This window comes from Leptonychotes weddellii, chromosome 6 (genome assembly GCF_054177405.1).
Source record: "Leptonychotes weddellii isolate Sample4059 chromosome 6, ASM5417740v2, whole genome shotgun sequence".
Classification (NCBI taxonomy): domain Eukaryota; kingdom Metazoa; phylum Chordata; class Mammalia; order Carnivora; family Phocidae; genus Leptonychotes; species Leptonychotes weddellii.
In genome coordinates, this window is record NC_138374.1 from 134,656,365 (window position 1) to 134,673,169 (window position 16,805).

The 16,805-nt window shown below is 61.3% G+C and overlaps 1 protein-coding gene across 1 annotated transcript; it reads left to right on the forward strand.

Annotated features, from left to right (window-relative positions):
* Positions 1-40: 40 nt before the first annotated feature.
* IGSF9 (immunoglobulin superfamily member 9) lies at positions 41-16,583 on the forward strand. Its single transcript, XM_081825351.1, has 21 exons — positions 41-126; positions 2,129-2,378; positions 2,589-2,777; positions 6,820-6,972; positions 7,643-7,797; positions 8,055-8,172; positions 9,530-9,671; positions 9,769-9,914; positions 10,014-10,156; positions 11,154-11,294; positions 11,802-11,918; positions 12,097-12,247; positions 12,453-12,576; positions 12,824-12,999; positions 13,302-13,552; positions 13,723-13,807; positions 13,907-14,083; positions 14,303-14,345; positions 14,667-15,524; positions 15,777-15,904; positions 16,107-16,583. Exons 2-21 carry the CDS (start codon positions 2,321-2,323, stop codon positions 16,286-16,288), a joined length of 3,537 nt encoding a protein of 1,178 aa, XP_081681477.1. The 5' UTR covers positions 41-126; positions 2,129-2,320; the 3' UTR covers positions 16,289-16,583.
* Positions 16,584-16,805: the final 222 nt, after the last annotated feature.

The following is a 16,805-nucleotide window of genomic DNA, read 5'->3' on the forward strand; positions in this document are numbered from 1 at the left end:
GGCCCCCTCGGCGGCGGGCGGGGCGCGGCGGTCTCCAGGGCGACGCGGGCGCTAGGGCGCCGGGCGGGAGGCGGGCCCGCCCCCTATTGTGTGGCTGCGGGAGCCGGGCCGCGCGGCGCCGGGCAGGTGAGGGCGGGGGCGCTCCGGGGGCAGGGACGGCGGCCGGCGGGGCTCGGGAGTCCCGGGGGCGCGGAGCAAGCGGGGGCTGGGGCACCGTGGGATTCTTTGGGGAGCAGAACTAGAGTTCTGGGGAGTGAAGTGGGATTTTTTGGTGGGCGGGTGGTGGGGGGTTCCCCGAGACCCGGAGGCGTCTGGAGGTAACGCGTGCGCGTGCATGCGTGTGTGTGTGTGTGTGTGTGTGTGTGTGTGTGTGTGTGTTTGTGTCCGCGCGCGCGCGCGTCTGTGCAGGGGGTGGGTCCTGGGGGGTTCCGGAAGGGAGAGTTCAGGGGTCCGGAGCAGGGAATTGGGGTGGGGTATCAGAGGGGTACTGTGGGCTGAGGCCGGAGAATTTTGGGAGGGAGATTCCGGGGAAGAGGATGGGAGAAGTGGGAGGATGGGGATTCTGGAGGAGACAGGAAGGGAGTTCCTTGAAGCGCGGAGGACCTGGTGCAGTTGGAGATCAGGGGTGGAAACTGGGAATTTGGGGGGGACTGTGAGAAGTAGGGGTAGCTGGAATCGGAGCACTTGCTGGGGAGACCCGACAGGTGAGGACATGGTGAGGGGTGTGGGCAGAGGAGTAGGAAGATGTAGGAAAAGCAGAGGAATTCGGGGGAAACCCGGGAGGGAGCTGGGGTTCCTATCCACTTGGAAAATGATGTCAGGGAAGAATGGGAGCGCTGGCTGGGGGCAGAGGGAAGCAAGGGGGAATGTTTGCTGGTGAGTTGTCAGTTCCATACACGGGGCCCCCAAGTAGAAGCCGGGGTCAGGCTGAGGGACTTGGAGGATGGTTTACGGCCAATCCAGAACTGGGAGATCTGGAGTGGGGTGGAGACCACAGAGCAAAGTCCAGTTGGGTTTGCGGGGCCCACCCAAGGCAGCCGCACCCCTGCCCCCAGCCCACTGTGATTACCCTAGATGCTCTGGGGCTGGAGCAGCCAGGGTTCCTACCATCCATGCCCCAGGGCTTACTCTGTACACCCTAGGGACTCGCAGGCTTTTTGGCTTCTGAGTCTTGCCTCTAGGGTTGGGGAAGGGAAAGCCTGGCAAACCCTGGGCCCCCAGGTCACTGGAGGACAGTGAATGGGAAGCCCTGGGGTGAGGCACCTGGGTCATGGTGGAGGGCTGCCTGGCAGCATCATGAAGGAAAAGTAGTACCAGCCGCCTGCCCATGGACCTGCCCAGACCTGGAGGATGCTGGGGGGGGGGGGCGGTGCTTTCCAGCGGGTTGGGGAGGCCGCCCCTCTTCTCCCAGTGCCTGACTCACTTACTGCCCGAGCAGTATTGAGAGCCTGAGTGGAGAAAGAGATGCAAGGTTTCCAGCTTCCAGGGTTCACAGTGGCTGGGGAAATGGGCAAGGAATTGTGCGTGTGGGTTCCCTGGGGGCCGCTTTGTGGGGGTTCTGATCCAGGCTTTGCCCTTCACTGGCTCGGTGCCCCTGAGCAAGCCTGTCTGGGATCCTGGGGGTCCTTATTTGTCACTGTGGGGTGGAGGCGCTGGTACCCATTCTACCTTGCAATCTTGTTATTAGCAGCAGGACTAAGGAAGGAGCACAGAGGCTGAGCCACGGGGCCTCTTCATCTCCCATTTTCCTGACACATCTTTTTCCAAGTGGATAGGAACCCCAGTTCCATCCCAGCTCAGCTTTCTGAGCACTTAAGTAACCCCGAGTTTCCCTGGAGTTCCTCTGCCTTTCTTAAGATCTTCCTCCTCCTCTGCCCCACCCTCCCCATGTCCTCACCTGTCAGGTCTCCCCACCTAGTGCTCCCGGGCTCTTCCAGCGCTCCCACCCCGGCCCTGGGGGGCCCTTATTCCCTAGGCTGGCAGGATCTCTAGTCTCTGTGCACCTCCCCTACTTATCTGCTCTTCTCTCTCTTCCTTTGCTCTTCTCCTGGCCTTTCTGTAACTGTGGGGTTTCTTCTCGTCCCAAGTATTGGCCAACTCTGTACGTTGCCTTGCATTTTGCATTTAGATCTGGTGGTGCTCCGGGGAGCGGCTTCTTCAGGTGTTATGTGAGCCAAGTCCTAATCGTCCAGAAGAGTGAGAGCTGAAACCTGCCACCGATCAGAAGGCTTTGTGGGTCTTGCTGGGCTGTGGACACCCCCGGGCCCCTCCATCTGGGCCCCCGTGGATAGGAGGGGCCGGGCGAGCAGGCAGCTGGGCTATGGTTTGGTGCCTCAGTGTGGTCATCCTCAGCCTGATCATCAGCCAGGGGGCTGACGGTGAGCCGGACTCCCTGGGCTCAGGAGCTCCCCGCTGGCCTTGGAATGGGGGACATTCCCCAGGAGGGGTAGAGGGGGAATAGGGCTGGTTCTGGAGAAGTGGAGGATTCTCTCAGTCGCTTCACAAAGTCCTGGGGAGCCCTCAGAGCCCGCGAGGAGCATCCTCTCCCAGCCCTGACTGGGGTCCCTGCTGTCGGCCCCACCCTGCAGGTCGAGGGAAGCCTGAGGCTGAGTCAGTGGTGGGCCAGGCTGGCGAGAGTGCGGTGCTGGGCTGTGACCTGCTGCCCCCGGCTGGCCGGCCCCCCCTGCATGTCATCGAGTGGCTGCGCTTTGGATTCCTGCTTCCGATCTTCATCCAGTTCGGCCTCTACTCTCCCCGCATCGACCCTGATTACGTGGGTAAGACTTGTCCTCAGGTGGGAGGTTGGGGGGTGCTACCAACGCACCAAAGAAGGTGGGCTGGGGGTGGAGGGCAAGACCTCTTCTTTACTGCTCTGCTTCCCCCCACCCCCCACTGTCTCAAATGCCAGTTGGGAGGTTCTAGGCCTCTCGGGAGTGGGCTGATGGGCAGCAGGGTGGGTGGGTCTGTGACCCATCTGCTTCTCCAGTGGGGGCTCAGTCTGGTCTGAGTACAGAAGAGCATGTGTGTGGGGAGGCGGGGGTTGGTGAGGGCCAGTTTCCCTAAAGATCAGGGAATGGATGGGGCCAGGCTGGGTTCCTGCTTCAGGTGGCTCCTGTCCGGATTTAAACTAGTGTATAGGCCTCCGAGGGGCCGCCTTCTATGCCTTCTGTGCCCCCGCTGGCCGGCTCCCTCAGAGGGCTTGGTTTCTTCCTAATCCCAGATGGATCCTTAATCTAAGCAGGTTTTCTGCAGGCCTCAGAGGGCAGTGTGTGGGAGGGCCCAAGGTGGGGGCTGGGGCTCCTCTGCAAGACAGTCTTTGTGCCTTCTTCTTCTGAGAGAAACCCGGGAAAGGCCACCTGGGCAACGTTGGTGGGGGAGGAGACCCCCACCTTTTCCCTCTTGAGTTTGAATCCTGAGAGCAGCCCTAGGATTGGCTGAGCTCTTCCTGAGAGGCAGGCTGAGCTCAGGCAGGTGCTGCCAAAGGAAGAGTTTATTTTCAAACTGGGGGCAGTTGTTGGCAAACAGCCTGGTGGGAGCGTATGTGTCTACACAGGCCCTGTGAGAGCTGATGAAAGCAGGCCCCAATTAGGACAGTGGGGGAAAAACAGCTGTGCCCACCAGCCCTCCCTCCCTGCCTCTGCAGCCTGGCCCGGAGGAGTTTGGGTCCTGGGGCGGAGGCTGGGCCACTACAGAATGTTCCCTGCGTGAGGACGGAGCAGGTGCAGGTGGGGCGGTGGAGGGAGAGGGCTTTTCCTGGGGTATGTGAAACTGTCTCTCTACCCTCCGTCCTGGCTTGGGATTCCTCCAGCCGACAAGCCACTGGGTGGCTGGGAACTTTGTGACCGGAGGGTTTCCCTTCTCTCTCTTGCTCCTTGGAGCTGCAAGGGTTGTGAGCAGTCACCCCTGGGGCTCTTCCTACCCTGCCCTTTGTGTCCACCCCTGCCCCCAGTCTGGAGCTCCTGGTCTGGCCAGCGCTAGTCTGGGGAGTCAGGGCCCCGGGGGGAGGCCCCCCCGCCCCCCGCCCGCACCCATTAACTCTCTTACTGCCTCCCAGTGTGGAAGGGGCCTCTCAGCCTTTGTGTAGGGGACGGGAACTGCGGTTGCTAGGCAACAGGAGGTGGAGGTTGCTAAGGACAATGCTGTCCTGTCATAAGCCCTCTGGGCAAGCGAAGGAGAGATGGTCCCGGACCAGTGTGTGAGGCCTGTGGCCTAGAATGTGGGAGGGACTGCGCCTGTGACCAAAGCTTCCCATCTTTGAGGACTCCAGAATCCATCTGGTGGAGGAGCCGGGATTTACAGACTAGCACAGAGTGGGAAAGAGCGGTATGGACAGGCTGAGAGGGCATCCGGGAGGAAGGCTGCGACCGTCTATCAGTCCCCTGGCACAGAGCCCACACGGGGTGCCTCCGTGGCCCCAGAGCCCAGAGGGATGGCGGTCTTGGCTACTTACGTCACCTCCCCGGGTGGGACCTGCTCTTCTAATCCAGGCGCCGGCTTTGGTCTTTGGTCTTTGGTCTTTGACTTTCATGCTGTCTTTCTCGGGAGTTTGAAGGTAGCCCGCGTGGCAGAAAGTCATGGGTTTTCTCTCTGCCCTGAGTTGTGTGGTTCAAAGCACACAACTTTCTGTTCTGTTCAGAACCCCTGCTCTCTCCAGTCATCTCCCCTTGCTACCCTCCCGTGGTCCCTGGAAGCCCTCAGTATTCCTCTCGCTCGGCGGTCCTTGGAATATCTGGACACGGCAAGCACCATTTCCTGAACTGTGTGTATGTGAACTGTACATGTATGTGAGTGTGGGTTCTCTGCCTTCCGAGAACTTGAGAGCAGAGTCTGGGTCTCCTGCTCTCTTTACACACCCCTGCCTGCGGGAGGTCTGGAGCCCACCAGGCTCTGGCCCTGTGGGTCCTTTCCTCTAAATGAAATCTTGGGAGGATTAAATATGGTGCTGGTACTTAATGCCCGTGGTCCAGGTTCAGTGCTCAGTCTCCCTTCTCTCTCCTTCCTTCCCTGTAGAACGTGAGGGTCGCCATCGTGAAAAGTTGCTATCTTATGGCACTTTGGAGAGGTCATATGCTGGCCTCTGCAGGGCTCTGTGGCCAGGCCGATTAGGGTGACGGAGGAATCCCGAAGCGGGGCAGAGGAGTGTGATTATGTTAAATATTTACCTGCAAAGTCTAGGCTTATCTCCTGGGTGGGGATTTCAACACCTAGCCCTTGAGGTACCTAGTCCACACCCATTCTGGAGAATCCACACCCCTGGACCTCATCCTTGGAAGAAGAAAGTCCCTTGCCTAAGGTCACCAGGCCAGCCTGAATGGGATCATTCTCCTCCTCCTCCCTGACAGCACTAGGAGCACTGCAGGCTTCGATTATATTTTGGAAAGATCACCCTAGAGGTAGAAGAGAAGCAGACACACAGCGTCAGAATTTCTAGTATTAGGAAGGGCCGATTAGGGCCTCTGTCTGGACGGTTGGTGTGGGCACGTGGAAGGGACTTGGCTTAGAGCTGCAGTGGTTTTGTGTAACCCCAAAGATTTAGAAAATCTCATCCGTCCGCATCAAAGGTCAAGGTGTGGTGGACTGATGCTTGTAACAGAAGTAACAGAAGGTAGGCTCAAGGCAGGGAGACGACCTAGCGGGCTGTGGAGTAACTCAGGGGAGAGGTGCTATGGGACCACACTAAGGTGAGGATGCTGGAGAAGAAACAGATATTGAGGAGGCAGAATTTTGAAGATTTACTGAACACATAGGTGTGGGAGGTAACGGGTAGGAGTCTAGGCGGTCCCAGGTTTCTGGTAGGGCAGCTTGGTGCCTCATGGAGCTGGCCACTGCTGGGGGCAAAGGAGAGGATGTGTTACCAGGCAAGGGGCAGGGTCAAGCTCGAGTCCAGCTTCTGATTTCAAATGTTGTGCTCATGTGTTTGTTCAACAATATGTGAGCACCTGCTGAGGCCCGTGTTCCCTGAGCTCCAGCCCGTCCAGATTTGCCTTCCCTCTCTTACAGATGAAACTGAAGCTGGCTAACTTGTCCAAGGGAGTCTCTCTGGCTCCCGAGTGCGGGCCTCTGTCACTAGGCCGCCCTGCCAGGGACACCCGAAGTGGTGTGGGGAGTGTGCTGAGGGATTTGTGGGGGCGGCCTCCGTCTGAGCCTGGTGGTGTGCCGGATGCTGACTGAGGGTGGACATGTGTGTCTGCCTGTGCTGGGCTATGTGTCTTTGTGAAGCTCCACGTGGCCAGCCAGCCGGGGCCTGGGTGCCCTGGGGCGTGAGGGGATGGGGTGAGGAGGCTGCTGACCTTGCTGCCTGGCTGGGCTGGACTCTGGCCACCCTAAGGCGCTTAGGCCATTGATAATAGCCCCGACGGATTAGGGGCTTTAGGAGGCGAGGTCTGGGTCCCTGCTCAGGGCCCCAAACACTGCTGAGGCTTCCAGGGACCGTCCTCTGGCAGGAGGAGTACTCTGGGAGCCAGACCTTGCCCCTATAAAGAGTCGTGGGGTGGGGCAGGTCCTGTAAGAATCACGGGGAGACTAAGTATGGCTCTTAAACCCCCCTACCCCAAGAGCCCTTGAATCCCCCTGCGGTTCAGTGGAGTGTCTCGTCCACCTGCTGCCACTCTGGGTTTTTCTTTGCCTAAACTGGATCCCAGCTGCTGAAAGGCAGAGGTGACCCGGGGCTGAATGGAGGGATCTGCCCTCAGTGACCCCAACCCCACTGTGTCTCTCCGGGCCAGGCCCCACTTGATCAGGGTAACTGGAGGAGACTGGGCCTGTTCTTGAGCTCTGAGAATAACCAGCGTGACCAGGGCCTTGGGGCTCCTCTCCCAGGGCGAATCCGGCTGCAGAAGGGGGCATCTCTCCAGATCGAGGGGCTCCGAGCGGAAGACCAGGGCTGGTACGAGTGCCGAGTGCTCTTCCTGGACCAGCACAGCCCTGAGGACGACTCGGCTAACGGCTCCTGGGTGCACCTCACAGTGAATTGTATGAAGCTGGGAGCAGGTGGTGGAGAAGGGAGGAGAGCAGCATGATGGGGACCTGTGCCTGGGGGTGGGGTGTGGTTCCCATGCCCCACTCTTGCTGACACCCCTTGTTTGCTGGCTTGCTGTCTGCATCTTACCCCTCCCACCCCCACGCCGGCCCTTCCAGTTCTTCAGTCTAAGTCCCAGCTGCCTGCTAGGCTCTGTTCCCGTCTTCCCTGTTCCTGCCTCTCTGGCCAGGAGAGGGGAACGGGACGGGGGCAGTTGGGCCTGGACTGAGACATAGCTCACTGATATACACAGCATGTTGCTTTTTCAAAACACCTTTTAACCCAGTACCTCATGAATTCTCTCTCAGCCCCAAGAAGGAAGGGATGTCCGTCCTAATCATTCCCATTTCATTGTGGAGACTGGATCATGCCACAGATAGGGGCAAAGCAGAGTCTCCCAGAGCAGTGCCAGAGGCCACTAGCTGCCCCCGCCCAGCCCCCGGCCCGTGTGCGGCTCCCGTTGCCAACTCTACAGGCCTGTGCAGAGATGGGCTGGCGCATTCCTCGCTTGGCCCCGAGTGCAGCAGGGTGGCCCTGGGCTGACGGGCTGACCTGCCGCCTTGGCCCTCGGACCCTGCTCTTTGGACTGATATCTGGCACCCCCTGATGCCTCTCTCTCTGCAGCACCCCCTCAATTCCTGGAGACGCCTCCCCAGGTGCTGGAAGTTCGGGAACTGGAGGCTGTGACCCTGCGTTGTGTGGCCCGCGGCAGCCCACAGCCGCGTGTGACTTGGAAGCTCCGAGGACAGGACCTTGGCCAAGGCCAGGGTCAGGTGCAGGTGAGTCCTGGGCTAGGCAGGGGAGTAGTTAGAGTGTGAGGGGCAGGTGGAGGCCTGGGGGCGGGGGTGGGGGTGGTGGCTAGAGGACAGGGGCAAAGGCCATGCTGGGAGACTGGCTTTGCACTGGCTTCCTGGGCCTGGCGTGCTGCCTCCCTCTGCCGGTCAGCCTCGGGGGTGCAGGGTCTGAGGCCGCCCGAGGGAAGGGGCGGGAGGGGAGGGGAGGCCCGTGGGACCTTCCTCATCCCCTCCTACCCTAGGTGCAGAATGGGACGCTGTGGATCCGACGGGTGGAGCGAGGCAGCTCCGGAGTCTACACCTGCCAAGCCTCCAGCACCGAGGGCAGCGCCTCCCACGCCACCCAGCTGCTGGTGCTAGGTGCTGTCCGGTGGGGAGGGCTGGGAACCGGGCCTGTGACCTGTGTGACCTGTGGCTGGGGGGGTGCACACAGCAGGAGTGGGGACGGGTGTGTGGAGACAGAGGGAGCTCCCAATGCAGGCTGGTGCTCCAAAACCAGCATCTTAATTTTAAAAGGATCAGTGAATGGACAAGTAGATATTTAGCACCCAGCAGTGTGGTGTGTGACCCCCCCCGACCCCAGTTTCCTCGTCTATATATAAGGAGGTTCAGATCTGCATTTTAGGACTATTACAAGAATTTAACCGAGCACAGTGATCAGCACTTAGTAATCCCTGCCCAAGTCCTTCTGAGGAAAGCTGAGCCCCAGGGCCTGGACTCTGCTGCGGGGAGGACCGAGCCAAGTGTCGCTCTCCTTGGTACTGGGGGCGGGCGAAGTCGGTTGGCGGCCCCAAGGCCCAACGAGCCTTGCCTACCCTGCTGACCTTGGGCAGCGCTCCAAACTTCTCGGCCTCTGAGCCTTCATTTCTTCATCTGTGAAGGAGAGACAGTAATTCCTCCCACAGAAGGCGCTGGTGAGGATTAAAAGAGATGGTGCGGCAACGTGCTTACGCCAGCTCGAATCGTTACCTCTTAGGACTGATGCTGGCGCAGCGGGGCCCGGGAAGGGGTGAGGGCAGTGGAGCAGCAGATGGGAGAGACTGTGTGGCCTGCCCAGACTCTGTGGGAAGAGCATTCTGGACGGGGTTCGGAGAGCAGAGGCAGGGCAGTGAGAATGAGGCTGGCACGGGACAGAGCCCGCTGCCCAGAGTGACCTGAAAGAGTCTCTAATGGTTGGCCAGGCCGGGAGCAGTTGTGAGTTCTTGAGCAGGAGCGTTCCGTGGCCAAAGGGGGCATTTCTGCACGAATGGCCACTGGAGTGGCAGAGATGGGGGAGCCGGGGTCAGGGCTTGCTGCAGTATCTTAGGGTAAGGTATTGGGTATCTGCAGTAGGGTAGGACGCACAGAGGTGACTTCAGATGTGACAGATGAGGGATGTAAAGAGTAAGTGAGCAGAGAATAAAACCGATTTCCCCCCCCCCAACACACACACACAAGCACATGCACACACACTACATGCATGGTGCCTGAACACACAGCTTCTAGGCAGGGGAACCTGGGTGAATGGTGGTGTTCCTGGAGGGACGGGGAGCTGGTCTGGGGGAGAGAAGGAACTTTTCTCACCTACAGGGTTAGGGCCTGTTGCAGCTCCCCGACGCCCTGTAACAGCCCCTTCTGTATTCCAAGGGCAGATCCGGGAAGAACTGCAGAAGTGACCTCAGGGTTCTGGGAGGGCTGTGGGCTGAGGCCCCTCTCTCCTCTTGTGCTCCCCCCACAGGTCCCCCAGTCATCGTGGTGCCCCCCAAGAACAGCACGGTCAATGCCTCCCAGGATGTTTCCTTGGCCTGCCGGGCTGAGGCGTACCCCACTAACCTCACCTATAGCTGGTTCCAGGACAGCACCAATGTATTCCACATTAGGTGGGGCTCTGGGGTGGGTGGGGGACTGGTAGGCAGCCTTTGAGGAGCCCCTCAGCTGAGCAAGCCTGGAGCCCGGCCCACATGTGCCATTTTGCAGCCGCCTGCAGCCCCGAGTGCGGATCCTGGTGGACGGCAGCCTGCGGCTGCAGGCCACCCAGCCCGATGACTCGGGCCGCTACACCTGTGTGCCCAGCAACGGCCTCCTGCGCCCACCCTCGGCGTCCGCCTACCTCACGGTGCTCTGTAAGCCTGACCCAGCTCCCTCCCCAGCCTGCTCCCCCTCCCCTGGGCCAGGTTGAGCTCCTGCCCTCCAATCTGCCACTGCTTCCCCCGCCCCCCCAGACCCAGCCCAGGTGACAGCAATGCCTCCTGAGACACCCCTGCCCATAGGCATGCGGGGGGTGATCCGGTGCCCCGTCCGTGCCAACCCCCCACTGCTCTTTGTCAGCTGGACCAAGGACGGGCAGGCCCTACAACTGGATAAGGTAGGGGCCTCGGGCCGGGGGAAGGAAGGGCATGGATTGGTGTTCTGGTCAGGACAGCTGGGCTGGGGTTAGCTCCGTGGAATTCAGGTCGGCCACTAGGGACACGCTTCTTCCCTGGGGCTGTGTGGGCTGTTCGGAGAGCAGGAGCACCACATCTGTCCTTAAGGAGGGCACAGCCTGGAGGGGTAGGACAGCGCACACGCTCTGTCGAGTTGGGGGGGGTCACAGTGCCTGTGGGGACATGAGGCTACCGAGAAAGCTCACGGGGCAGGTTGGGGCCAAAAGGGAGCACTGTGGATGCCAAGTGACTATTCCCTCGTTCCCAGGCAATCTTTGTTTGTCTTCAAAGAGTACACATTCTGCGTGGGCTACCACCGCGTCCTTGAATCCCAGTGCCCCCCAGGGCTTCCGCAATAGGACTCAGTACATTTTTGTTGAACGTTAGAAAAAAAAAGTGTGCAGGCAGTTGTCTGAGCAGAGGTGCGATAGCTTTGGAGCTTGGAGCAGGAGTTGAGTCTGTCAGTGAGTGGAGGACAGAGTGGACGCAGGGAGAGGGGTTCAGAGGCTGTTGAGAAGGTCCAGGGGAGAGGTGAGGAGGTCATGGGGGTGGACGGGCTTGACGCCTAGACAAACGCCTTCCCAGAGGACAGAGCTGGTGAGCATTTGGATGGGGGAGTGGGGAGTTAGGAGTCTGTGGTTAGTAGGGACAGTGAGGCCCTTAACACAGAAATAGGGAAAGGAAGGGCTTTGGCGTGGAAGATGCTGACTTTCATCATGGAGTGCTGGAAAGACAGGTGGGGGACACCCCAGCAGGCAAGGAGCCCCCTACCAGGGCTCAGCTCCAGGGGGCGCCCCCGGAAAGAGAAGTGAAGGACGAGTTCAGAGAGGGGTCAGGCCTGGAGGAGGAGTCCTCTGCAGGGAGGCGCCTTTCTTCTCCCTCTCCCGCCCCTGCCCAGTTGCTTTGACTAGTGGCCATCTCCTCTCCTCTTCCCTCCAGCTCCCTGGCTGGTCCCAGGGCCCGGAGGGCTCACTGATCATTGCCTTGGGGAATGAGGATGCTCTGGGAGAATACTCCTGCACGCCCTACAACAGTCTCGGCACCGCAGGGCCCTCCCCGGTGACCCGCGTGCTGCTCAAGGTGAGGCTGTGGCCGGGCCAGCAGCACTGGGCCAGGTGGCTGGGGACGCGCCCTGGCTGACGCCGGCCGACCACGGGGTGGGACAGTCAGCGTGGGAAGGGGCTTCCGAGTCTGTTTCCCACGGTGGGCACAGTCGTAGCTACCAGACGCCGTCCCAGAGGTTTCTGCAGAGATGGTGCTGGGAGGTGGGATGGGAGGCACACACATCCCCAAAGTAAGATACCCCGCCGGTCCAGCTCATTAACCTTGGCCTCTCTGGAGGGGGAGGGGTGAGTAGCAGAGGGGAGGGTGGAAGTTCTGTGGAGGTTTATACATCCCCAGAGAGGCCTCCCAGCCCCCAAGTCCTTGTGCAGCCCCCCATTTCCCTTCAGCCCTGCCAGGGAGCAGAGACTACAGGTAGGGAGATGGGGCCTGAGATGGGGTGTGACCGGAGCCCCCCCGAGAGAGGAGTGTGGTCCTTAGATAGCAGGGTGAGAGGCCCCTCCCAATGCCAGATCTGGCTTGCAGGCTCCCCCAGCTTTTCTAGAACGGCCCAAGGAAGAATATTTCCAAGAAGTAGGGCGAGAGCTACTCATCCCCTGCTCAGCCCAAGGAGACCCCCCTCCTGCTATCTCTTGGGCCAAGGTAAGGCTCGCGATCCTGCTCTGCCTGCGTTCACGCCCACTACGCCCCTGCTTCTCCCTGCCCCTGGTCATTCTGTGGGAAGGAGGGGGCGGTCAGGGGCAGGGTGGGGAGGACACTGGAGCTGCCCTTGGTGAGGGGTGGCTGCGTGTGTCCTCAGGGCTGACCAGTGGTTCTGTAGGTGGGCCGGGGGCTGCAGGGCCAGGCCCAGGTAGACAGCAACAGTAGCCTCATCCTGCGGCCACTGACCAAGGAGGCCCATGGGCGCTGGGAGTGCACCGCCAGCAACGCTGTGGCCCGAGTGGCCACCTCCACACATGTCTACGTGCTGGGTTAGTGGCTGGAGGGCCGGCCGGGAGCTAGAGGAAACCGTGTGGGACAGGAGATGGGGGGATGATTTTTGGAGGTCCTCGTGGGCACGGTGGTTGAGGGAAGCTGGGATGATAGGTAGAGGTCAGAGGCCCTGGGACTCCCCTTAGCTCTTCACTTTCCCTCAGGGCCCTGACCATCATCCCTCCCTCAATTCCCCCTCCCCAGGCACCAGCCCCCATGTTGTCACCAATGTGTCCGTGGTGCCTTTGCCCAAGGGTGCCAATGTCTCCTGGGAGCCTGGCTTTGATGGTGGCTATCTGCAGAGATTCAGTGTCTGGTATACCCCACTGTGAGTGACCTGCCCCTGCCATTCCTGTCCCCCCCCCCCCATTCCATCTGACCCTCTGCCCTTTCCCCCACCCCTCCAGCCCAGCCTTGCCCTAACTCTGCCCTATTTCCAGGGGATCTGAGGTGTTCAGGGCCCAGGTCCTGAGACCCCGGAAGGCTGAGGGGAGGGGACAGGTCAGATCTCTGGGCTCCAAACCTTCCTGGCCCTTCTAGTTCATGAGGTGCCCCCATTTCCTCATGTCCTCCAGGGCCAAGCGTCCTGACAGAACCCACCATGACTGGGTGTCCCTGGCAGTGCCTGTGGGGGCTGCTTACCTCCTCGTGCCAGGCCTGCAGCCCCATACCCAGTACCAGTTCAGTGTCCTAGCTCAGAACAAGCTGGGGAGTGGGCCCTTCAGCGAGATCGTCTTGTCTGCCCCTGAAGGTGAGAGACCTCTGCCCTGAGAGCAGCTGACAGGGTGGGAAAGGACTGGTAGGGAAAACCCGGAGGTGGGATGACCTGGGTGGGAGGGGTCAGAGGTGCCGGGCCCCTTGGGGTCCACAGGAGTTTGTGGAACAAGATCCAGATTCGTCTTTAGGGGCTCTGGGAGAATGGCTGGGTACGGAGGTGGGGGCAGGGGTGGTGGTGAGAGAGGGGTTGGAGGGCTGGCATGTGGTGGAATGGTCAGGGGACAGGGGAAGGGCACTGGGAGCCCTATCTCCATCATGCCTATCTGTCCTGTTCAGGGCTTCCCACCACACCAGCTGCCCCCAGGCTTCCGCCGACTGAGATGCCACCTCCCCTGTCACCTCCCCGAGGCCTGGTGGCAGTGAGGACACCCCGGGGGGTGCTCCTGCATTGGGATCCCCCGGAACTGGTCCCTGAGACGCTGGATGGCTATGTCCTGGAGGGACGGCAAGACTCCCAGGGCTGGGAGGTGCTAGACCAGGCCGTGGCAGGCACGGAAATGCAGCTGCTGGTGCCAGGACTCATCAAGGTGTGTGGGGGAGGCGGGCACAGGGAGCTTCCTCCTCTCGGCTGTCCAGGCCCCAGCTCCAGTCCCCAGACCTCAGCTTCCCACCCTAACCTCCCAAGTGCAGTCTTTCTGAATGGGGCTGGGGTGGGCGGCGCTGGCCCCTGACCCCCTTCCTGGACCCCCACCCCCAGGACGTTCTGTACGAGTTCCGCCTTGTGGCCCTCGCGGGTAGCTATGTCAGCGATCCCAGCAATACGGCCAACGTCTCCACTTCCGGTGAGAACCGGGCGGGAGGGCAGAGCGCTGGGCACGGGGGGCTCCAAGCCCACTGTCGCGGGCACCGACCCCCTCCCCCCCTCGTGGCCCCTCGCCCAGGCCTGGAGGTCTACCCCTCGCGCACACAGCTTCCGGGCCTCCTGCCCCAGCCGGTCCTGGCCGGCGTGGTGGGCGGGGTCTGCTTCCTGGGCGTGGCTGTCCTCGTGAGCATCCTGGCCGCCTGCCTGACCAACCGGCGCAGGGCAGCCCGCCGCCGCCGCAAGCGCCTCCGCCAAGGTAGGCCCCTGAGGCCGCGCCCCGCCCTCCCTAGGCCCCGCCCACCGGGGGTGGAAGGCCCCACCCCCAGGCCCCTCTGCGCGCGGCCAGGTGCGTCCTGTCCTGCACAGTCCCCGGGGCGGGAGGGCTTGCCAGCGGGCGATGGCTGAGCCTCAGCGCCTGGGGCCCTGGAGGGCCTGAGTTTTGCCGGTGTCCTCTCTGGTTCTCCTGCCCGAACAGATGCGCCCCTTATCTTCTCTCCGCCCGGGAAGTCAGCTCCACAGTAAGTCTCTCCACCTCCTCGGCCTCCTTCTGCCTGCCCTCTGCGCCCACTATCTCGGCTTCCGTGGTGGTGCCTTGGGGTGGGCTGGGAGGGGCGGAACAGAATGAGAACGAGGTGAGGGTGGGAGTGCAGAGACCCCAGCTTGGGGCCTGTCCACTGTTGCCTCTGCCTCTTCTCCACCTCTCCACCGTGTGGGTCCTTGTCTCGGGTACTCTCCCTGGCTCTGCTCTGTTGTGCAGCAAACTTCTCAAGGCCTGATGCTGGTTCCTGGGAGGGGGACTGGCCCCCTGCCACAGAGCCTGATCTCCTGTCCTTCCCCAGCTCTGCACCGGGCTCGGGCAGCCCCGATAGTGTGGCGAAGCTGAAGCTCCAGGGTTCCCCAGTCCCCAGCCTGCGCCAGAGTCTGCTCTGGGGGGAGCCTGCTGGCCCCCCCAGCCCCACTCCAGATCCTCTGCCTAGTCGGGGGCCCTTACCCCTGGAGCCCATTTGCCGGGGACCAGATGGCCGCTTTGTGATGGGACCCAACGTGGGGAGCCCCCAAGAAAGGTCAGGCTCTGAGCGAGCTGAACCTCGGACCCCCGCCCAGCACCAGGTCAGGTCCTATGACTGCAGCAGCAGCCCCAGTGGGATGCCCCAGCCCCTCTGCATTGCAGACATCAGCCCTGTGGGGCCCCCTCCCGCAGCCCCACCTAGCCCTCTGCCTGGTCCAGGACCCTTGCTCCAGTACCTGAGCCTGCCCTTCTTCCGGGAGATGAATGTGGATGGGGACTGGCCCCCTTTCGAGGAGCCCGCTCCTGCTCCACCCCCAGATTACATGGACACCCGGCCCTGCCCCACCTCCTCTCTCCTTCACCCCCTGGACTCCGACACGGTGTCCCCCAGGGCAGCGCTTCCTGGGGCTGTGACGGGGGCCGGGGCCACCCCAGAGCCCCTGTACACAGCACTGGCTGACTGGACGCTGAGGGACCGGCTGCTGCCAAGCCTTCTCCCTGCTGCCCCTCGGGGCAGCCTCACCAGCCAGAGCAGCGGGCGGGGCAGCGCCTCGTTCCTTCGGCCCCCCTCTACGGCCCCCTCTGCAGGAGGCAGCTACCTCAGCCCTGCTCCGGGAGACACCAGCAGCTGGGCCAGTGGCCCTGAGAGGTGGCCCCGGAGGGAGCATGTGGTGACAGTCAGCAAGAGGTGAGGACAGTCCCTGCTCATCCCTGCCCAGGCTCCAGTTCCTGCCCAGACTTCCCCTAATGCCCTGTGCCTTCCGGGCTCCACCCCCACCCTGGGACCAGGAGAACTTGTCTCCTGTTAGAAGCTTTTGCTGAGGTCCAGGGATCTTCAGGGGACTCATGGCCCCACCTGAGCTTGGGGACTCTGGGCTGGGGCTTTTTTGGTCACCTTCAGTTCCTCCACCCAATACAGAACATTTGTCCCTTTTAACAGGAGGAACACGTCTGTGGATGAGAACTACGAGTGGGACTCAGAGTTCCCCGGGGACATGGAATTGCTGGAGACTCTGCACCTGGGCTTGGCTGGCCCTCGCCCCCGACCTGAAGCTGAGCCAGAGCTAGGTGTGAGAGCCCTCCAGAGAGGCCTTGTGGCCTTGCTGTTCCACGTCTTGCCCGTCTGGTTCCCGTCTGGTCCCAGTCGGGCCCCGTGCCCTAGGCTTGCTCCCACTCCTGTGCCTCATCTGCACCGGCTGGGCCTGGGCGGCTTCGTGGTGCCAACGACCCTCAGACCTCTCTCTGTCCTTGTCCTGCCCTCCCCTTGCAGATGTGAAGACTCTGGAGGAGGGCGGCCTTCCGAGCGTGGCCCATGCCCCGGGCCCTGAAGCCCGCTGCGCTGCCCTCCGGGAGGAGTTCTTGGCTTTCCGGCGCCGCCGAGATGCCACTAGGGCCCGGTTACTGGTCTACAGACAGCCAGTCCCCCATCCTGAACAGGCCACTCTGCTGTGAAGGCTGGGTGAAGGCACACAGGCCCTGCATGCGAGGGCCCCACAAGACCCAGCTCTGGCCTGGGACACTGCTTCTGCCCCCCTTTGGTGTCCAGGCACAGCCCCTGATGGTGGGCAGGGGTGGGCTTGGTATGAGATGTCTGCTGGGCCCCTAGAGCCTGGGGACTGAAACAGGGATCTTAGGTCTGCCCGTGTGTGTGTGTGTGTGTGTGTGTGTGTGTGTGTGTGTTGATGGTGATGGTGTTTGTGGTGTGGGTGAGGTTTTTTACAGGTGAATAAAGAAAGTCTGAAAAATGTTTCTGTGTGTCTTCTGCCTTTGAATCTGAGAGGGAGGTAGGAAAATCCCTGAACCCTTAAAAAGGAGGGGACTCTTCCTGAATGAACAGAGGTTCATTCAACATCCTTGTAGAAAGCATTTATTGAGTGCCTACTGAGGTCAGCTACTAAGACCAGCCATTGAGTTAGATGCTGAGAAAACAAAGTTCACTAAGTCAAGTCTTTGCCCTTGGCAAGTTCCT

Coding starts and splice junctions, on each gene's coding strand:
- IGSF9 (XM_081825351.1), top strand. CDS start 2,321: ATGGTTTGGTGCCTCAGTGTGGTCATCCTCAGCCTGATCATCAGCCAG. Junction 11,295..11,801: donor TGACCCGCGTGCTGCTCAAG/GTGAGGCTGTGG, acceptor TCTGGCTTGCAG/GCTCCCCCAGCTTTTCTAGA. Junction 13,553..13,722: donor TGGTGCCAGGACTCATCAAG/GTGTGTGGGGGA, acceptor CCCCACCCCCAG/GACGTTCTGTACGAGTTCCG.